Source organism: Eptatretus burgeri, chromosome 13 (assembly GCF_056783735.1).
Source record: "Eptatretus burgeri isolate ZD-2024b chromosome 13, Ebu_testis_v1, whole genome shotgun sequence".
Taxonomy (NCBI): Eukaryota; Metazoa; Chordata; class Myxini; order Myxiniformes; family Myxinidae; genus Eptatretus; species Eptatretus burgeri.
The window spans coordinates 41613512-41628039 of record NC_140973.1 but is presented as its reverse complement, the minus strand read 5'-3'; the positions used below and the strand labels follow the sequence as shown (position 1 = coordinate 41628039).

The following is a 14528-nucleotide window of genomic DNA, read 5'->3' as shown; positions in this document are numbered from 1 at the left end:
ACCTTGGGAGGCTTTCTTGATTGCTTTATGCAGCTTCTTCGGAGAGAAGAGCATGAGAAGATTTGATTTATTTATATAATCCTAGCCCCTGGGTTTAATTACGCGAATGTCGACACCATTTTTAATCACATTGCCCCACCCCTTCCTATGAATTACATTTCCCCAAGAGTTGCCAGTCGACATTTATAAGTGTTCTGCAATTATTTATGTCGGAATTTTTTTTAAGGTTGTCTCAATATTCTGAGAGTTTGTTTTTATCCATATGACAAGGACTAAGTTCTTGAGCAGCAACCATAGGCATTGAGACAAGCTGCTTTTTCACCCCAGATGAAGTGAAAATAGTGGTCTACATCTACATATTTATTTAAATTTAAAATGTAGAAAAAGGGAGAGAGGTGAAGAGGATAGAAGAGAAAAGAGAGGATATGATGATCAGCGATGAATGAAGGAAACGGAAAGGCGATAGAAGTGATGCGTGAGACAGACAAGGAAGGAGTGAAAGAATCTGCCAATTTTTCATTGCCAATAAATAGATTCTCCCAAAGAGAATTTTCACGATAATATTAAGTTGAAGTAATGCATCATATATGTTGTGTCCACTCAATACCCATTAATTGGACAGCTGGTCTGACTCCACCCACAATTGTCACCTGAAAAAAAAATCATACTTCCGCCATTTTGGTATGCCTAAGACATCTTCAGAAGTGCCATTTTCACAATTGCCAAGCCTTTCTTATAAGTTTTACGTTCTGTGTAAAATAACCTAAGCGACTTAAAAGGATCATAAAATGTTGAAAGGTTGGAGCCGATAGGCATCATGGGCCTTATGAAAGTGACAGTACATATAAGCCTCAGACCATTGGCTTCAGGCCTCTGGTGTCAGCCGATAGCCCAGTGCAAATGGAATTATCCGATCTATATACTGTCAGACTCTGACATTCGTGGGGGATAGGTTCCTGAAAAATGACGTGAATGTCGGGGCATTGTTTCAATGGGGAAAAGGGGTAAAGGTTCCCAGTGGTTCGTGCTTCATAAGGAAAAATCAAAAATCCCATGAAAGACCATGAATACGCCCATGAAAAATTCTGAATACAAAACACCCGCGAAAAATCGACGAAAAAAAACACGAATACACCCGAGGAAAAAAAACAAATAGGCGAATACGCCCACAAAAAAAAAGAAAACGCGAATGTAGAAACAGGTCACATTTTATGAACCGCAAATACGTGGGATCCGCGAATAGTGAAACCGCGAATGTCGGGGTCCAACAGCAACCACGATGTATTGTATATGTATGCGCATACGCAGTATGCATGTTTTTGCTCTATGTACGTAACCCGAGATAATTTTATATTTTCGCGAGCGAAAAAAGTTATGCCCTGGACAGACAGACACACACACACACACACACACACACACACACACACACACACACACACACACACACACACACACACACACACACACACACACTTGCAAAACCCCGTTTCCCTATGAGTGGTGGAAGGGCTAATAAGACAATGGACAGATAAATGGATCAACATACATTTATGAGGTTGGGGGGAAGACATAAAATAAGAAAAAATAAATACAATAAGGAAAATATTTGTGCAACAGATGGTTTAAGCATTTCACCATTTTGCCTCCATAATGCGTAGATAGACTTTGACGTACTTTTGGAAAGTTTACTATTCCAATTTGTATGTAGCAATTTCTATCACTGAGGAAAGTCTAGTAACAGCAACGAGGCTATATTATTCCATTACAAACATTTGATTAGACTTGATCGTTTGCCCTGCTAAACATAACTTTCAGTTTGTTTTGTTTTTTGGGGGGTTTTTTTTACATCTATTTTGGGATATTGGTTTTGCTGGACTGTATTGGTATTGTTTTATTATTACCATTTATATAAACTGGTTGAAATGCATGTATTTAAAGGACCAGCAGGATAGCTCTTCTATAGCATTTTGACCTTTGTGCTATGAGCATTTTGACTCATCCTGCATTTGATGGTTTTCTAAAATAAAAGGCTGTTGTCTGTCACAGTGCCAAAAGAAGACCTTGAATTTTTTTTGTAAGGAGTATTATTCTGGTGTTCTCCCTGAAGGCATGTCTAGTACTGCCGAAGCAGTTTCTTGGCAAGGATTCACACGGAGTGGTTTGCCATTGCATTCACAGCAGTAGTTAGGGAAGGAATTTGTAATTTGTTCATGATACCGGCGATTGCTTGCCTTCTCTTTGCGAAGCACACCATGCGATCTTTAACGTCCACCAACTAATGCAAGTAGATGTGATGTCCAGCTTAACGTCCAGCTGATGGACGACACACACATTTATGAATCATCCTGTATGTGAAACACTGGGATGACAATTTATTGTTGAGTTGGGATTTGAAACCAGGCTAAACAGTTTAGAGGCAAGTGCGTGTCTCGAGGCCATCCTGTCAGTCTTTGTAAGTAGTATTAAGCAGGATATTGTGTTTACAATGCGAACCTTAATTATATAGAGTATCCATATCTGTTTGAATTATTTTTGCACCAATTCGACATTGTGAACACTTTATTTCATGAGATAGGCATTTTGATTATATTCTACTCTACTGTTGCTCAGTAATGACTTTCTTACTGTTGGCAAATTTTCATTCAAGTTCTCACAATACACAAATTGTGCCAAATAATCAAGAAGCGGTCACAAAAATTTACTGCTGAGTTGACAGCTTATTGAAGGTTATTACACCACTCCCGTGAATCGAAAAGTGGGGTGAAGCAATTGGTTCACTTTGTCTGTCTACCGACAGACATCAGTTTGTAATCGAGGAACTACTTAATTTCAATTGAATGTTGTATTTTGAACACTGCAGAACATGAATCGCAACATGAACCTGCAGGTTAGCAGGACTTTGGCTCTGAATTTGACAAATTGAACGTAATCTTGTCCTGATTGCACATATGCACAGATGAGAGAGGGTTTTTTTGTTTTTTTAGCGTACTTGTCTGGCAGTCAAACAAAAATTGAAAATCATTACAAGCAAGAAACTAACTGTTTTTAGGGACCTCATAAAGGACAGAAACAACAGGCAAGAATAACGAATGTAATGTGTTAAATAAGGTGGTGTAAAAGACTGCATCAACAGTGGTAAACTTGAGATTCAATGTTTTTTTTTTCTACAACCTTTGAAATCTTTATTTTATTTCAATTGAATTGTACACTTCAACACTGTCAAACACAAATTGCCTTATTGGCACTTTCAAAAACCTTCCGTTTAGCAGTACTTGGACAAAATGGGAAGCCATTTTATGTCATCTCATCCAATCAAATTTACTGCTCATTCTCTCAGCATTGGGGAATATCGAGATTCAGACAAAATGGCGGATTGTCATAAATATAGATCATGTTCAGAAAAGCATAAAGCAAGAGTTTAAAAGAACTTTCCCATGTCTTTTTTTTCTCAACACTTTGTGGAGTATGGTGTTCTGTGAACTCTCTAGTTATATGAGGTAATTATGACTGCTGTTTTGCAAAAGGTCAATCCTCACTCCTGTGATAATGTGCCTTTGTAGGAGAGAAACCTTACGAATGTCCAAATTGCAAGAAAAGATTTTCGCATTCTGGATCCTACAGCTCCCACATCAGTAACATGAAGTGCACTCCTCAGACACCCATGGCTGTTACCACTGCACCTGCATCCACAATCAATGGTCAACTTCCATTGCATTTACCAGCTGAGATCCTTACGGCCCAAGTCCAGTCCCGTGTTGCTCTTAAACCTGAAACCCCATCACCTGCTCTAGCTACCACCGTAATGTCACGCTGTACAAAAACAGAGACAGTGTCTGCTATTGTCTCTGTGGCTGCGCCACCACCCACTGTGCCTCTCCGTGTACTACCTGTGCAGACAATAGCTGGGCTGGCCACACGGCCTATTGCTACTGCCCAACCTTGCCTCACCGTTAATCTTCAGCCCTTGGGTGCAGGGCAACAGACGGTTGTTATTGGGGAAGGTGGAAGTGTTCCCCTACTTCGTCCAGTCACTCCCATCCACGTCTCCTCAGTTGGTCTTCAACAAGTGCCAGTGACAACATACACGTTAGCATTCGCATCAACCACACTTACTGGCAACGTGAAACCAACAGTGGAATTTTCCGAGATTACTTCAAAGTTGATGCCACTGGTACAACAATCTGGTGTTACCAAAGCGGAAACAGTTACCATTGACGGTTGTGTCCTCCTTCCTCAAGAAGTAACTGCAGTAAATGGCCTCCTGGGTGTTTCTGCACAGCTGCTGAATGGTAAAAAGACTGTAACTGCATCACCATGTGGTATTTCAGGACCAATGATGAACTCTGGTACTTCGGTCACAAATCCCCGGGTCTTGATGAACTCAGGTGTTGTGGGGATTGTTGCAAACAATACTAATAATGCAAATAATGTGTTAAAAGTAATCCAGAATGTGGATGTAACATCCCAGCCTATGCTTATCTCACCGCAGCTGAATGAGTGTGCTAAGAAGACTGCCGATGCACAGGAAACAGCCAACTGCAACTCTCAAGAGAGTAAAGTTGTGCCCAATGATTTGGAAAATATTCCTGAAGTAATTCAAACCCCTATTCCAATCAGCATTGCTTCCTCAGAGCCTGCTGTGCCAACTGTATCAAAGTCTATGGTACACTGTACATCAGAATTGACTGATGATAGACAGGGATCAGAAGTTGAAGACCTTAGCCAACCAGCTGCAACTCCAGGTGTGCGGGAAGGAGTAGATGGTGGAGTAACTAGACACAGATCTCCCCTGTGTTGTGCTACATCTCGGGATAAAGCAATGTCAGATCTGGTGGGATTGGTTCGAGACCTCTTGGCAGTGCTCAAGGCCCTCCATGCTCGTCTTAGCAGTGAAGACGGAGCTATGAGCTTGGCTTTGGGTAATGAGTTATTGGGTATGGTCGCTGACATGGAGGAAGACGATGTGAATAGGGATGTGGAGGAGGAGGAGTGTGCGAATGAGGGGCGTCCTGGGATGGACGAAACAGGGATGCGTCGAGGAAGACTTGGAGTCCACCAGCTTTCAGGATTCATTGCCAAACTGTTGGAGCAGGTACACACGGAACTTCCGATGGAGACAAAGGAGACCCTTGATAAAGTAGCTCCATGTGAAGACCAATGTGTAATTGATGGCTGTGGAAAATCTGTAGCAGTTTCCCAAGACGGCTCTGCAGGCTGCACGTGGCCTTCTACCATGGAAGAATTTCCACTGGACCTTTCACTGCCAAAGGCAAGGAAACCTCAAGATGAGAAAGGTGACATTGAAGAAGAGAATGAGCAGCATTCAAAAATAGAGGATGTTGAGAAAGAGAAGTGTGTAGAAAAAACACACAAGGCCAATATAGATGATGACGCAATGGAAACAACAGAAGACAAGTTTCAAAAAGGCGAAGTAGAAGTGGAAAAGGAGAATGATGTCGAAGCACCTGAGATAAAATCATCAAATTTTTCTTTAGAAACTGTAATGCCAGATAACACTAAAGGGCCAGAATCAGTGGATATTAAGACTGATAGGACACCTCACCAAAGAACTGTCACCACCACTCCTGGAGAATCAGTGGCAACGCAGGCTGAGGGGCTTTGTTTGACAGTTCCCCAACCTCCCCTGCAGGAAACAGCTATCAATGTAGCACTTCTAGATGGTACCCCTCTCATCGTTACATTTGTCTCTACCGGAAGCTTCAGCGATGTGCAGACTGCAGGTGGGAGCTTTGGAGTTAAAAGATCGACTGGTGCAGGACCTATTGCCGTAATACCCAGCCTCACCTATAACTGCACTCCCAGCACGGCTCCTGTGTCCATTGCACCTGCTCCTTTGTCCATTTCAGCAGCAAGAAAGGAGGTTTGTGGAGGGAGTGGGAAATGTTTGGACAGGGTTTGAAAAGGTGGAAGAGATTTTTGACATCATGTTATGGTATTTGAGTGACTAACACCTCGTTTCATCAAATTGTATTTCTTATATGGCGGTGATTCATCCGTGCCTGTGCAACAGACTCAGTGCCTAAGTGAGTCAGGGGCTGAAGGACAAAGTGAACTGGAGGGCACGCAAGCAAAGATCTGCAGAGGCGAGACTCCGAACTACGCTTGTGATCTGTGCGATAAAACCTTCCAGAAAAGCAGCTCATTGATTCGCCACAAATACGAGCACACAGGTGTGTTTCCAGAGCACTTTGCCCGTTTATAATCTCAATTAGTGAGACTTGTCCTTTGAGAAGTATGGTATTTTCTGTAAGTCACGTCAGTCTGTTTTGTTTTTTCCTCTGAGAGGTTTGTGCCTGCCTGTTAAAGTTCATACAAAGCTAAGGTTTTGCATTTCACTTCTGTGTCATGACAGACTTCAATAAATGTTAGTACAATTTTAATGTGGTGCCGCTTAGTCTTGGGTTTGAGCATAGAAGATAATTCTTACGAGTCACTATATAAATGATTATTTCATGCTGTCGCGTGGATGGCAACTGTTTCACTGGAATGCAATGCACTCCCGACAGCTATCGTGGCGCACAGTACCTTTCACAAATATAGCCAATTGAAGCTTTTCTTCACAGGTCAATACTGAATGGTTGCCACAGGACCGTAAACTGGGAGCTGATCATTTATGAAACACAGTTACAATATCTTAAACCTCCAGGGATCCCAAATGAACCCGGTTGTTTGTTCGACAAAATACTGGCAATCACGAGGCAAGCACATTTCCTTTAGAAATAAATCATCCATTGCACAAGGACAAAGATAAAATAATTCACGCTTAATATAACCACCAGAAATTAATCTGTCTCCCCGAGGCACCACACATACAAGTACTCACAATACCCGGGCAGTGTTTAAAGGAGAAGACAAGCACCAGTATGGCATGTAATCAAAGAGCAGGAGAGCACACAGCAAGCGGGAGTCATCAGCTGCAGGCAAAGGTAGCAGATGAGAGGAGACATGGTGGAACGAAGGGATTATGGCTTGAGAAGATTGCACTGTAGACAGGATAACCGTCCCCATCTCCTTCCTCTTTAATGGCAACTTTATTTGCCTCCTCCAATCATGGGAGTTAATCCTCCTCCCACACCAATCGTCCTTGGTGGCTGTAAAGAAACATGACATCCCTCTCCCTACTGTTCACCCCCTCCCCCCCCCCCATCCTCCTACCACACTCCCTGGGAACCGCCTGGGTGTACAGAGAACAAAGAGTTGAGACAACCTATCCTAGCTTTTTGTAAAAACGCAACCTCATGTCTACCTTGCAGGCAATATTTTACATTGACTCCTTTCCTTAAACAAACACTCAATACAAGGAAAGAAGTTCTAAATCGAATTGTGAATGAATATACACGACATCTAGTGCCTGAACCTTGCTACTACCCCCTCCCTCACAAGTGTAACAATATTTTCAGTTTTGGCAAACATTTTGTGCCATTTTATTCATGAAGCTCTGTGTTGTTGCTGAAAAGTATGACGAAATTTTTAGTTGTTTACAGTAAGCTGCCTTTTCTACATGAATAAAATTGTTTAAAGATTATTCAAAGTAGATACCAAGTTGTGAGCAATAATAATTCCATGGTGGCTCATTAAAAACTAGAACGGCACTCAGTAGAGCACATACCTCTGCCAGGATGAACAGTTTACATTTTGTATCCCACTGATAGGCCACATCTGGATCCAGATGTGAACTAAAATCTCATCCACTTGTTTTTGTCACCGAACCAACTCATCCACCTAGTTTTGTCATAACTCATCCACAACTTTTTGAAATACCATACTTTTTATCATTTTTGGCCCCATCTCTCAACGGTGAAGAATCACTTTAAAAAAATCAAAAAATACCTGTATCCGGACCCTCACAAAATCGAATCAATTCTTCCTTGTCACACAACCAACTTGTCCACCAATTATGTCTGAATCCGTCCATAACTTTTGCAGATATCGTGTTATATATCATTTTTGGACCTATCTTTCAATGGTGAAGAATTACTTTTAAAAATTCTAGTCTCCGGATCTGGATCGTCACCAAAATCTAACCAATTTGTCATTGTCACACACCCTACCTATTCACCAAATTTCATCCGCATCCATTCATAACTGTTTGAGATATCCTGCTCACAGACAAACAAACAGACAGACAGGGGTGAAAATATAACCTCCGTCCACCTTCGGTGGTGGAGGTAATGAGGTAAATGGTAATCTGGGATTTTGGTGTTTTTTATGTTTTAAAAAGACACTTGTGGAGAAAGCTTCTGCGATGCAATCAATATTTCAGACTGAGATTGATTGTTTCCCTAACTTATTGACCAACAAAGAAACTGACAGCGCCCTGTCTTAACGACGATGGCCATTTCCATTTTACTTATTGAAAGCAACTGATTGTCAAAATACATCTTCAGAAATTTCATCACATCCTATACCTGAACATAAATTGCTTGTTTTATGTGCAAAGTTCTGCAAATACACAATCGTATTCCAATCCGTGAAAAAAATGTTTTTGCTTTTTACCGTTCCCACATCCATTTTTTATCTTTCTGGGATACTCACTTCCTGTCATTAGCATCTGCATAGCAATGCCATTTTCTGAGGTGCATGCAGCCAACAAATGAGGCCTGGTGAGATGTGTGGCTTGTTTATTGACTACTTACAGCATCACCGACTTCTTAACATTTATTGGATCTCCTTATCGCATCACCATGCAACCTGGGTAGTGAGTATAGATGGCCATTTCACCTGGTGCACACATATGCAGTCTGCTCATTAAACCTAAATGCCAGAGCGAAGTAATCGATAATTCCAGAGTGTTGGCCACATTTTAATCGTAACAACAACCATGCTCTCACTCCGTCTCAAGGCCCAGTCACACCTTGACGTTTTAGCCAGCAATGGCAACGTATTAAAGTGTATGTAAAACGCTGGCTTACGTTGAACTTTTGATTTTTTTTTTTAAAGATTTGGACGTATTCATAACGACTTAGTCTTATGCATAATGTATTAGTAACGGACAGAGAACGTTTCGTTGTGTTATAGATCACTTATACCAACGAATGCTGAACCTGTTGTCGGCCTTCACAACCTATTGCCCAACAATAGCCTAACTTATACATAGCGCGCTGCACGTTACACCGACGATCACATGGCGTAGCCTATTAAAAGGCCGCCGCACAACGATTCAAATCATAACCGCCGCAGAAATGGAAGTGTCAACATCACAGTCACACCTTGGCGATCTTGCCAGCGTATGCTGACCTCTGAAAAATGCGTCTAAAACGCTGGCGCACATCGAATACGGTATGGGTAAGTTTGGTATTCGTGAATAGAACGCTAAAGTACGCAATCATACGTCGTATTAAGTGGAGTACGTCTTGTAATTATAAACATGTTGAAAATTTTACGACGTACTTGCCGTGTGACACACGCTCCGCATGCGATGGGAATAAGTTGTACGCACGATATGCGATCGTTGACACACATCGACACACGTTACTTGAAAGGTACTCATAAGTCGAAACACGTTAAGGTAATGGTTAGCGTCAGTGTTCCAGACTCCCTGGGTTTTTTTTTCTTCTTTGGTATGACGGTGTTCAGTGTACAGTGTGGTTATGATTTAAATCGTGGAGCGGCAGCCTATTAATTATATTATATTATAACCGCACTAGAAATTGAAGTGTCAAAATCACCATCATACTGAAGGAAGGAAGAAAAAAAACCAAAAAAAACAGGGAGTCTAGAACACTGACGCTAACCATTACCTTGATGTGTTTCGACTTATGAGCACCTTACAAGTAACGTGTGTTGATGTGTGTCACCGATCGCGTAACGTGAGTACAACACGTTACTCATAGGTTAGAAATAAGTTTCGGGTACGCTAAACATTACCTCGACATGTGTTCGACTTATGAGTAACTTACAAGTAACGTGTGTCGACATGTGTCAACGATCGCGTAACGTGGCTACAACTTATGGCCAGCGTTATGCGGAACGTGTGAGTCATACGCTGGCATAAGTCTCAAAATTTCAAGCATGGAAAATTTGAGGACAACCGAAAAGTACAACGTTTAAAGCCAGCGTACAACGACGTATGGCAGTGTTTTTCAGCGTGCTCTCAATGCTATCTAAACTTACCCATAACGTATTCGACGTGTTCCCGCGTTTTCGACAAATTTTCCAAAAATCGGCATAAGCTGGCTAAAACGTCAAGGTGTGACTGGGCTTTCACCGAAAAGACAATCTGTCAAACCTTCCCATCCATCCATTTCCTTAGCAATCCTGTTGAAGTTCAGTCGCTCAAACTGTTGCCCCTCACTATCAGTCATGATTTTTCTTGGGCAAATCACACTTCAAGTTGACCCCCAAAGCCATTCTCCGACTGGTCATCTTCCGTCACAGAAAATCTTTCCTTGGCACATCTGAACTTTTATCTACCTTCAAGGCCTTCATCCACAGCATGATTGAGTACATCTCTCCCCTTTGGGCTGGTGCCCCTGCCTCACATCTTGATGCCATGGAACCCAAGGCCTTCAAGATCATTGGAATCTCCCACGATGAAGCTGAGTCGGTGGGTCTTTCACTGTCCCATCACAGTCAGGTTGGTAGTGTCTGTCTTCTAACCCCTCCTTTCTGGACTTGCACACTCTGTCCTTTCGGTACTTTGCCCCCCTCTCCAGCCGGTTCTGCAGGGTACATGTGGTCCACCATCAACTCCTTTCTGGTGAAACTACATACTTCATGGACATGCAGTTCTTGCATCCTAATTCTACATATACTTTATTGATGTACTCATATTATAATTGTACATACTTTATAGACTACTCACGTTATAATTGCACATACTTTATAGATGTACTCACATTCTAATTGTACATACTTTATGGAGATATGGTACTCACATTCTAATTGTACATACTTTATGGACATACATCATCATCATCTGATTGAGCATACTCAGGCATTTTGCCTCTCGTTGGCAGAAATAATCTACAGTGGTTGCCAGTCCTATTGTAGATCATGGTGTTCACTTGAACCAGTCTCCCCCCGAAGGCGGAGTGCACTACATACCGTTCTGCAAGTATATTAGCAGTCGCTAATTCGTGCCTCATCTACCCGCTGCCATAGATGATTTTCTGACCTTGAATGGCTCAAATATCCCAGCAAGCTGGTACTCAATTTGCCGACCTCAGAAGGATGACAGGCTGAGTCAACCCCCTGCTGTGTATTCATTCAGTGGCCAACGGGGCTTGAACTCAGGATCCTTGGATCCCAAGCCGCTACCCTAACCACTTAGCCAACACCAGGATTATGGACATACACACATTCTAATTATACATAATTTATCAAGGTACTCACATTCTAATTGTTCATACTTTATAGATATACTCACATTATAATTGTACATGCTTTATAGAGATACTCACATTCTAATTGTATTTACTTTGAATATGTACTCACATTCTAATTGTACATACAGTACTTATGCCTGGTGTTGGCTTTATGGTTAGGGTGGTGGGTTTGGGATCCCAGGATCCTGAGTTCAAATCCCACTTACTGTTGAATTAATACCAGCAAGGGTTGAATCTGCCTGTCATCCTTCTGAGGTGGGTAAAATGAGTGCCAGCATGCTGATACACTGTGTCGGAGTGGCGACCCGTCCAGGATTGTGCCCAATAGCCAAGGAGACTGCTTAGGCAGCACCAATGCTCTGCATAGAGTATGGTCCCAATGGATGGATGCATGGATACAGTACTTGTAGACATACTCCCATCCTAATTGTACATACTTCATAGAGGTACGGTACTGACATTCTAATTGTACATACCTTATCGAAGTATCACATTCTAATTGAACATTCCTTATAGACATACTCCCATCCTAATTGTACATACTTCATAGAGGTACGGTACTCACATTCTAATTGTACATACTTTATCAAGGTATCACATTCTAATTGAACATTCTTTATGGACATACTTCCATCCTAATTGTACATACTTCATAAAGGTACGGTACTCACACTCTAATTGTACATACCTTATCGAGGTACTCACATTCTAATTGTACATGCTTTGTGGACCTACTCACATTCTAATTGTACATGCTTTATCGAGGTACTCGCATTCTTATCGTGCATACTTTATAGATATACTTACATTCTAATTGTACATACTTTATAGAGGTATGGTACTCACATTCTAATTGTACATACCTTATTGAAGTATCACATTCTAATTGAACATTCCTTATCGACATACTTACATTCTAATTGTACATACTTCTTAGAGGTACAGTACTCACATTCTAATTGTACATACCTTATCGAGGTACTCACATTCTAATTGTACATGCTTTATGGACCTACTCACATTCTAATCGTGGTTACTTTATAGATATACTTACATTCTAATTGTACATGCTTTATCGAGGTACTCACATTCTCATTGTGCATACTTTATAGATATACTCACATTCTAATTGTACATGCTTTATGGACCTACTCACATTTTAATTGCACATGCTTTATCGAGGTACTCGCATTCTCATTGTGCATACTTTATAGATATACTTAAATTACAATTGCACATACTTTATAGAGGAACTCGCATTCTCATTGTGCATACTTTATAGATATACTTACATTCTAATTGTACATTCTTTATAGAGGTACTCTCATTCTCATCGTGCATACTTTATAGATATACTAATATTCTAATTGTACATACTTTATAGAGGTACTCGCATTCTCATTGTGCATACTTTATAGATGTACTTACATTCTAATTGTACATAGGCCTACTTTATAGAGGTACTTGCACTCTCATTGTGCATACTTTATAGATATACTTACATTCTAATTGTACAAACTTTATAGATATACTTACATTCTAATTGTGCAAACTTTATAGATATACTTACATTCTAATTGTACATACTTCATAGAGGTACGGTACTCACATTCTAATTGTACATACCTTATCAAGGTATCACATTCTAATTGAACATTCTTTATGGACATACTCCCATCCTAATTGTACATACTTCGTAGAGGTACGGTGCTCACATTCTAATTGTACATACCTTATCGAGGTACTCACATTCTAATTGTACATGCTTTATGGACCTACTCACATTCTAATTGTACATGCCTTATCAAGGTACTCGCATTCTAATCGTGCATACTTTATAGATATACTTACATTCTAATTGTACATACTTTATAGAGGTACGGTACTCACATTCTAATTGTACATGCTTTATGGACCTACTCACATTCTAATTGTACATGCTTTATCGAGGTACTCGCATTCTCATTGTGCATACTTTTTAGATATACTTACATTCTAATTGTACATACTTTATAGAGGAAATCACATTCTAATTAATCTCGCTGAAGAAGAGGGTATTGCATTTGGGTCAGTTTGTCTGACTGTCTGTTTGTTTGTTTGTCCGCACAGTACTTTTGTGTTTTTCTCTGCAACCACTTGTCGGATTGAGACAAAATTTTCACCATTGGAGCGACTGCTTATGCAGAATGTTTTTTTTTTTGGCAATTATGATGTCAGAAGTCACATTGTGTGGCAGCCATGTTGGAAAAACGGAAAACCTTTGCAATCTGTATCTCTGAAACCGCACCAATGAAAAAATTTAAATTGGCACATGGCAAGTACTCCTCATGGGGAATATGTGTGATATTTTTATGACATATTCAGTGCCCTCGTTATGATGTCATAATTGCATATGTCGAACGTTACATCTAATCAGTCTGAAAATTTTTGAGGGTCATGTAGGGATAAAATGGTCCACAGAAAAAAAATTGATGATGCCATCAGTCATGTGATTCAGCAGCCATTTTTTTTTTTTTTAACCTTCAAAAATCTTCTTCTCTGAAGTGGCTGAACAGATTGAGATGAAACTTTACACATATGACCACCTCTCCATGAGGAACAAAAGGTTCACAATATGATGTCATCGGTCACATGGTTTGGTAGTGGATTTACCGTGAAAGCTATAAAAAAAAATTCTGGTCACGTAGGTCATGGGCATCCGCTTTGTATCCATCGATAGCTCATTGAATGAACACACAATCGCTCATTATACTTTTAAAAATGACAGGATGCGATGCTATTGGATGTACCAATCAAACATAGAAGGGTTTCAAAATGTATAGATTCCCTGCAGATGCCGGAAGGAAAAAAAATTGGGAAAATAAAGTTTGTCGTTTGAGATGGAAAGCGACTTTGGGGTCGTTTCTGTGCCAGATAAGTTGTCGTCCTGTGTCACTGTGTGTGCATTTATGTGTGGTGCTGTAGTCATATTGTAGTTGGCATTTGGGTGTAACTCGTAAAAATACATAAATAATCATGAAATCATCTCTAAATAATTAATGTCACCCTCTTGGCAGGAGTAGCCTCCCCATGTCAGCCCACCAAAACACAGATGACCGTTTTATGTCTGGTGAGTCAAAGGAACATAAAATTGTCAAGGATAGCACCGTGATCAACATATAAATTCACCAGGATAAGTCC

The 14528-nt window shown here is 40.6% G+C and overlaps 1 protein-coding gene across 11 annotated transcripts in view; it reads left to right on the top strand.

Moving 5' to 3' along the window:
• The window catches only part of LOC147014295 (uncharacterized), a 130829-nt gene that overhangs the window by 110713 nt on the left and 5588 nt on the right, over positions 1–14528 (top strand). For all 11 annotated transcript variants that reach the window (XM_085852186.1, XM_085852187.1, XM_085852177.1 and 8 more), the window contains 2 exons: positions 3561–5881; positions 6032–6191. In XM_085852186.1, coding sequence (XP_085708312.1) covers positions 3561–5881; positions 6032–6191 — 2481 coding nt within the window. The remainder of the gene's footprint in view (positions 1–3560; positions 5882–6031; positions 6192–14528) is intronic.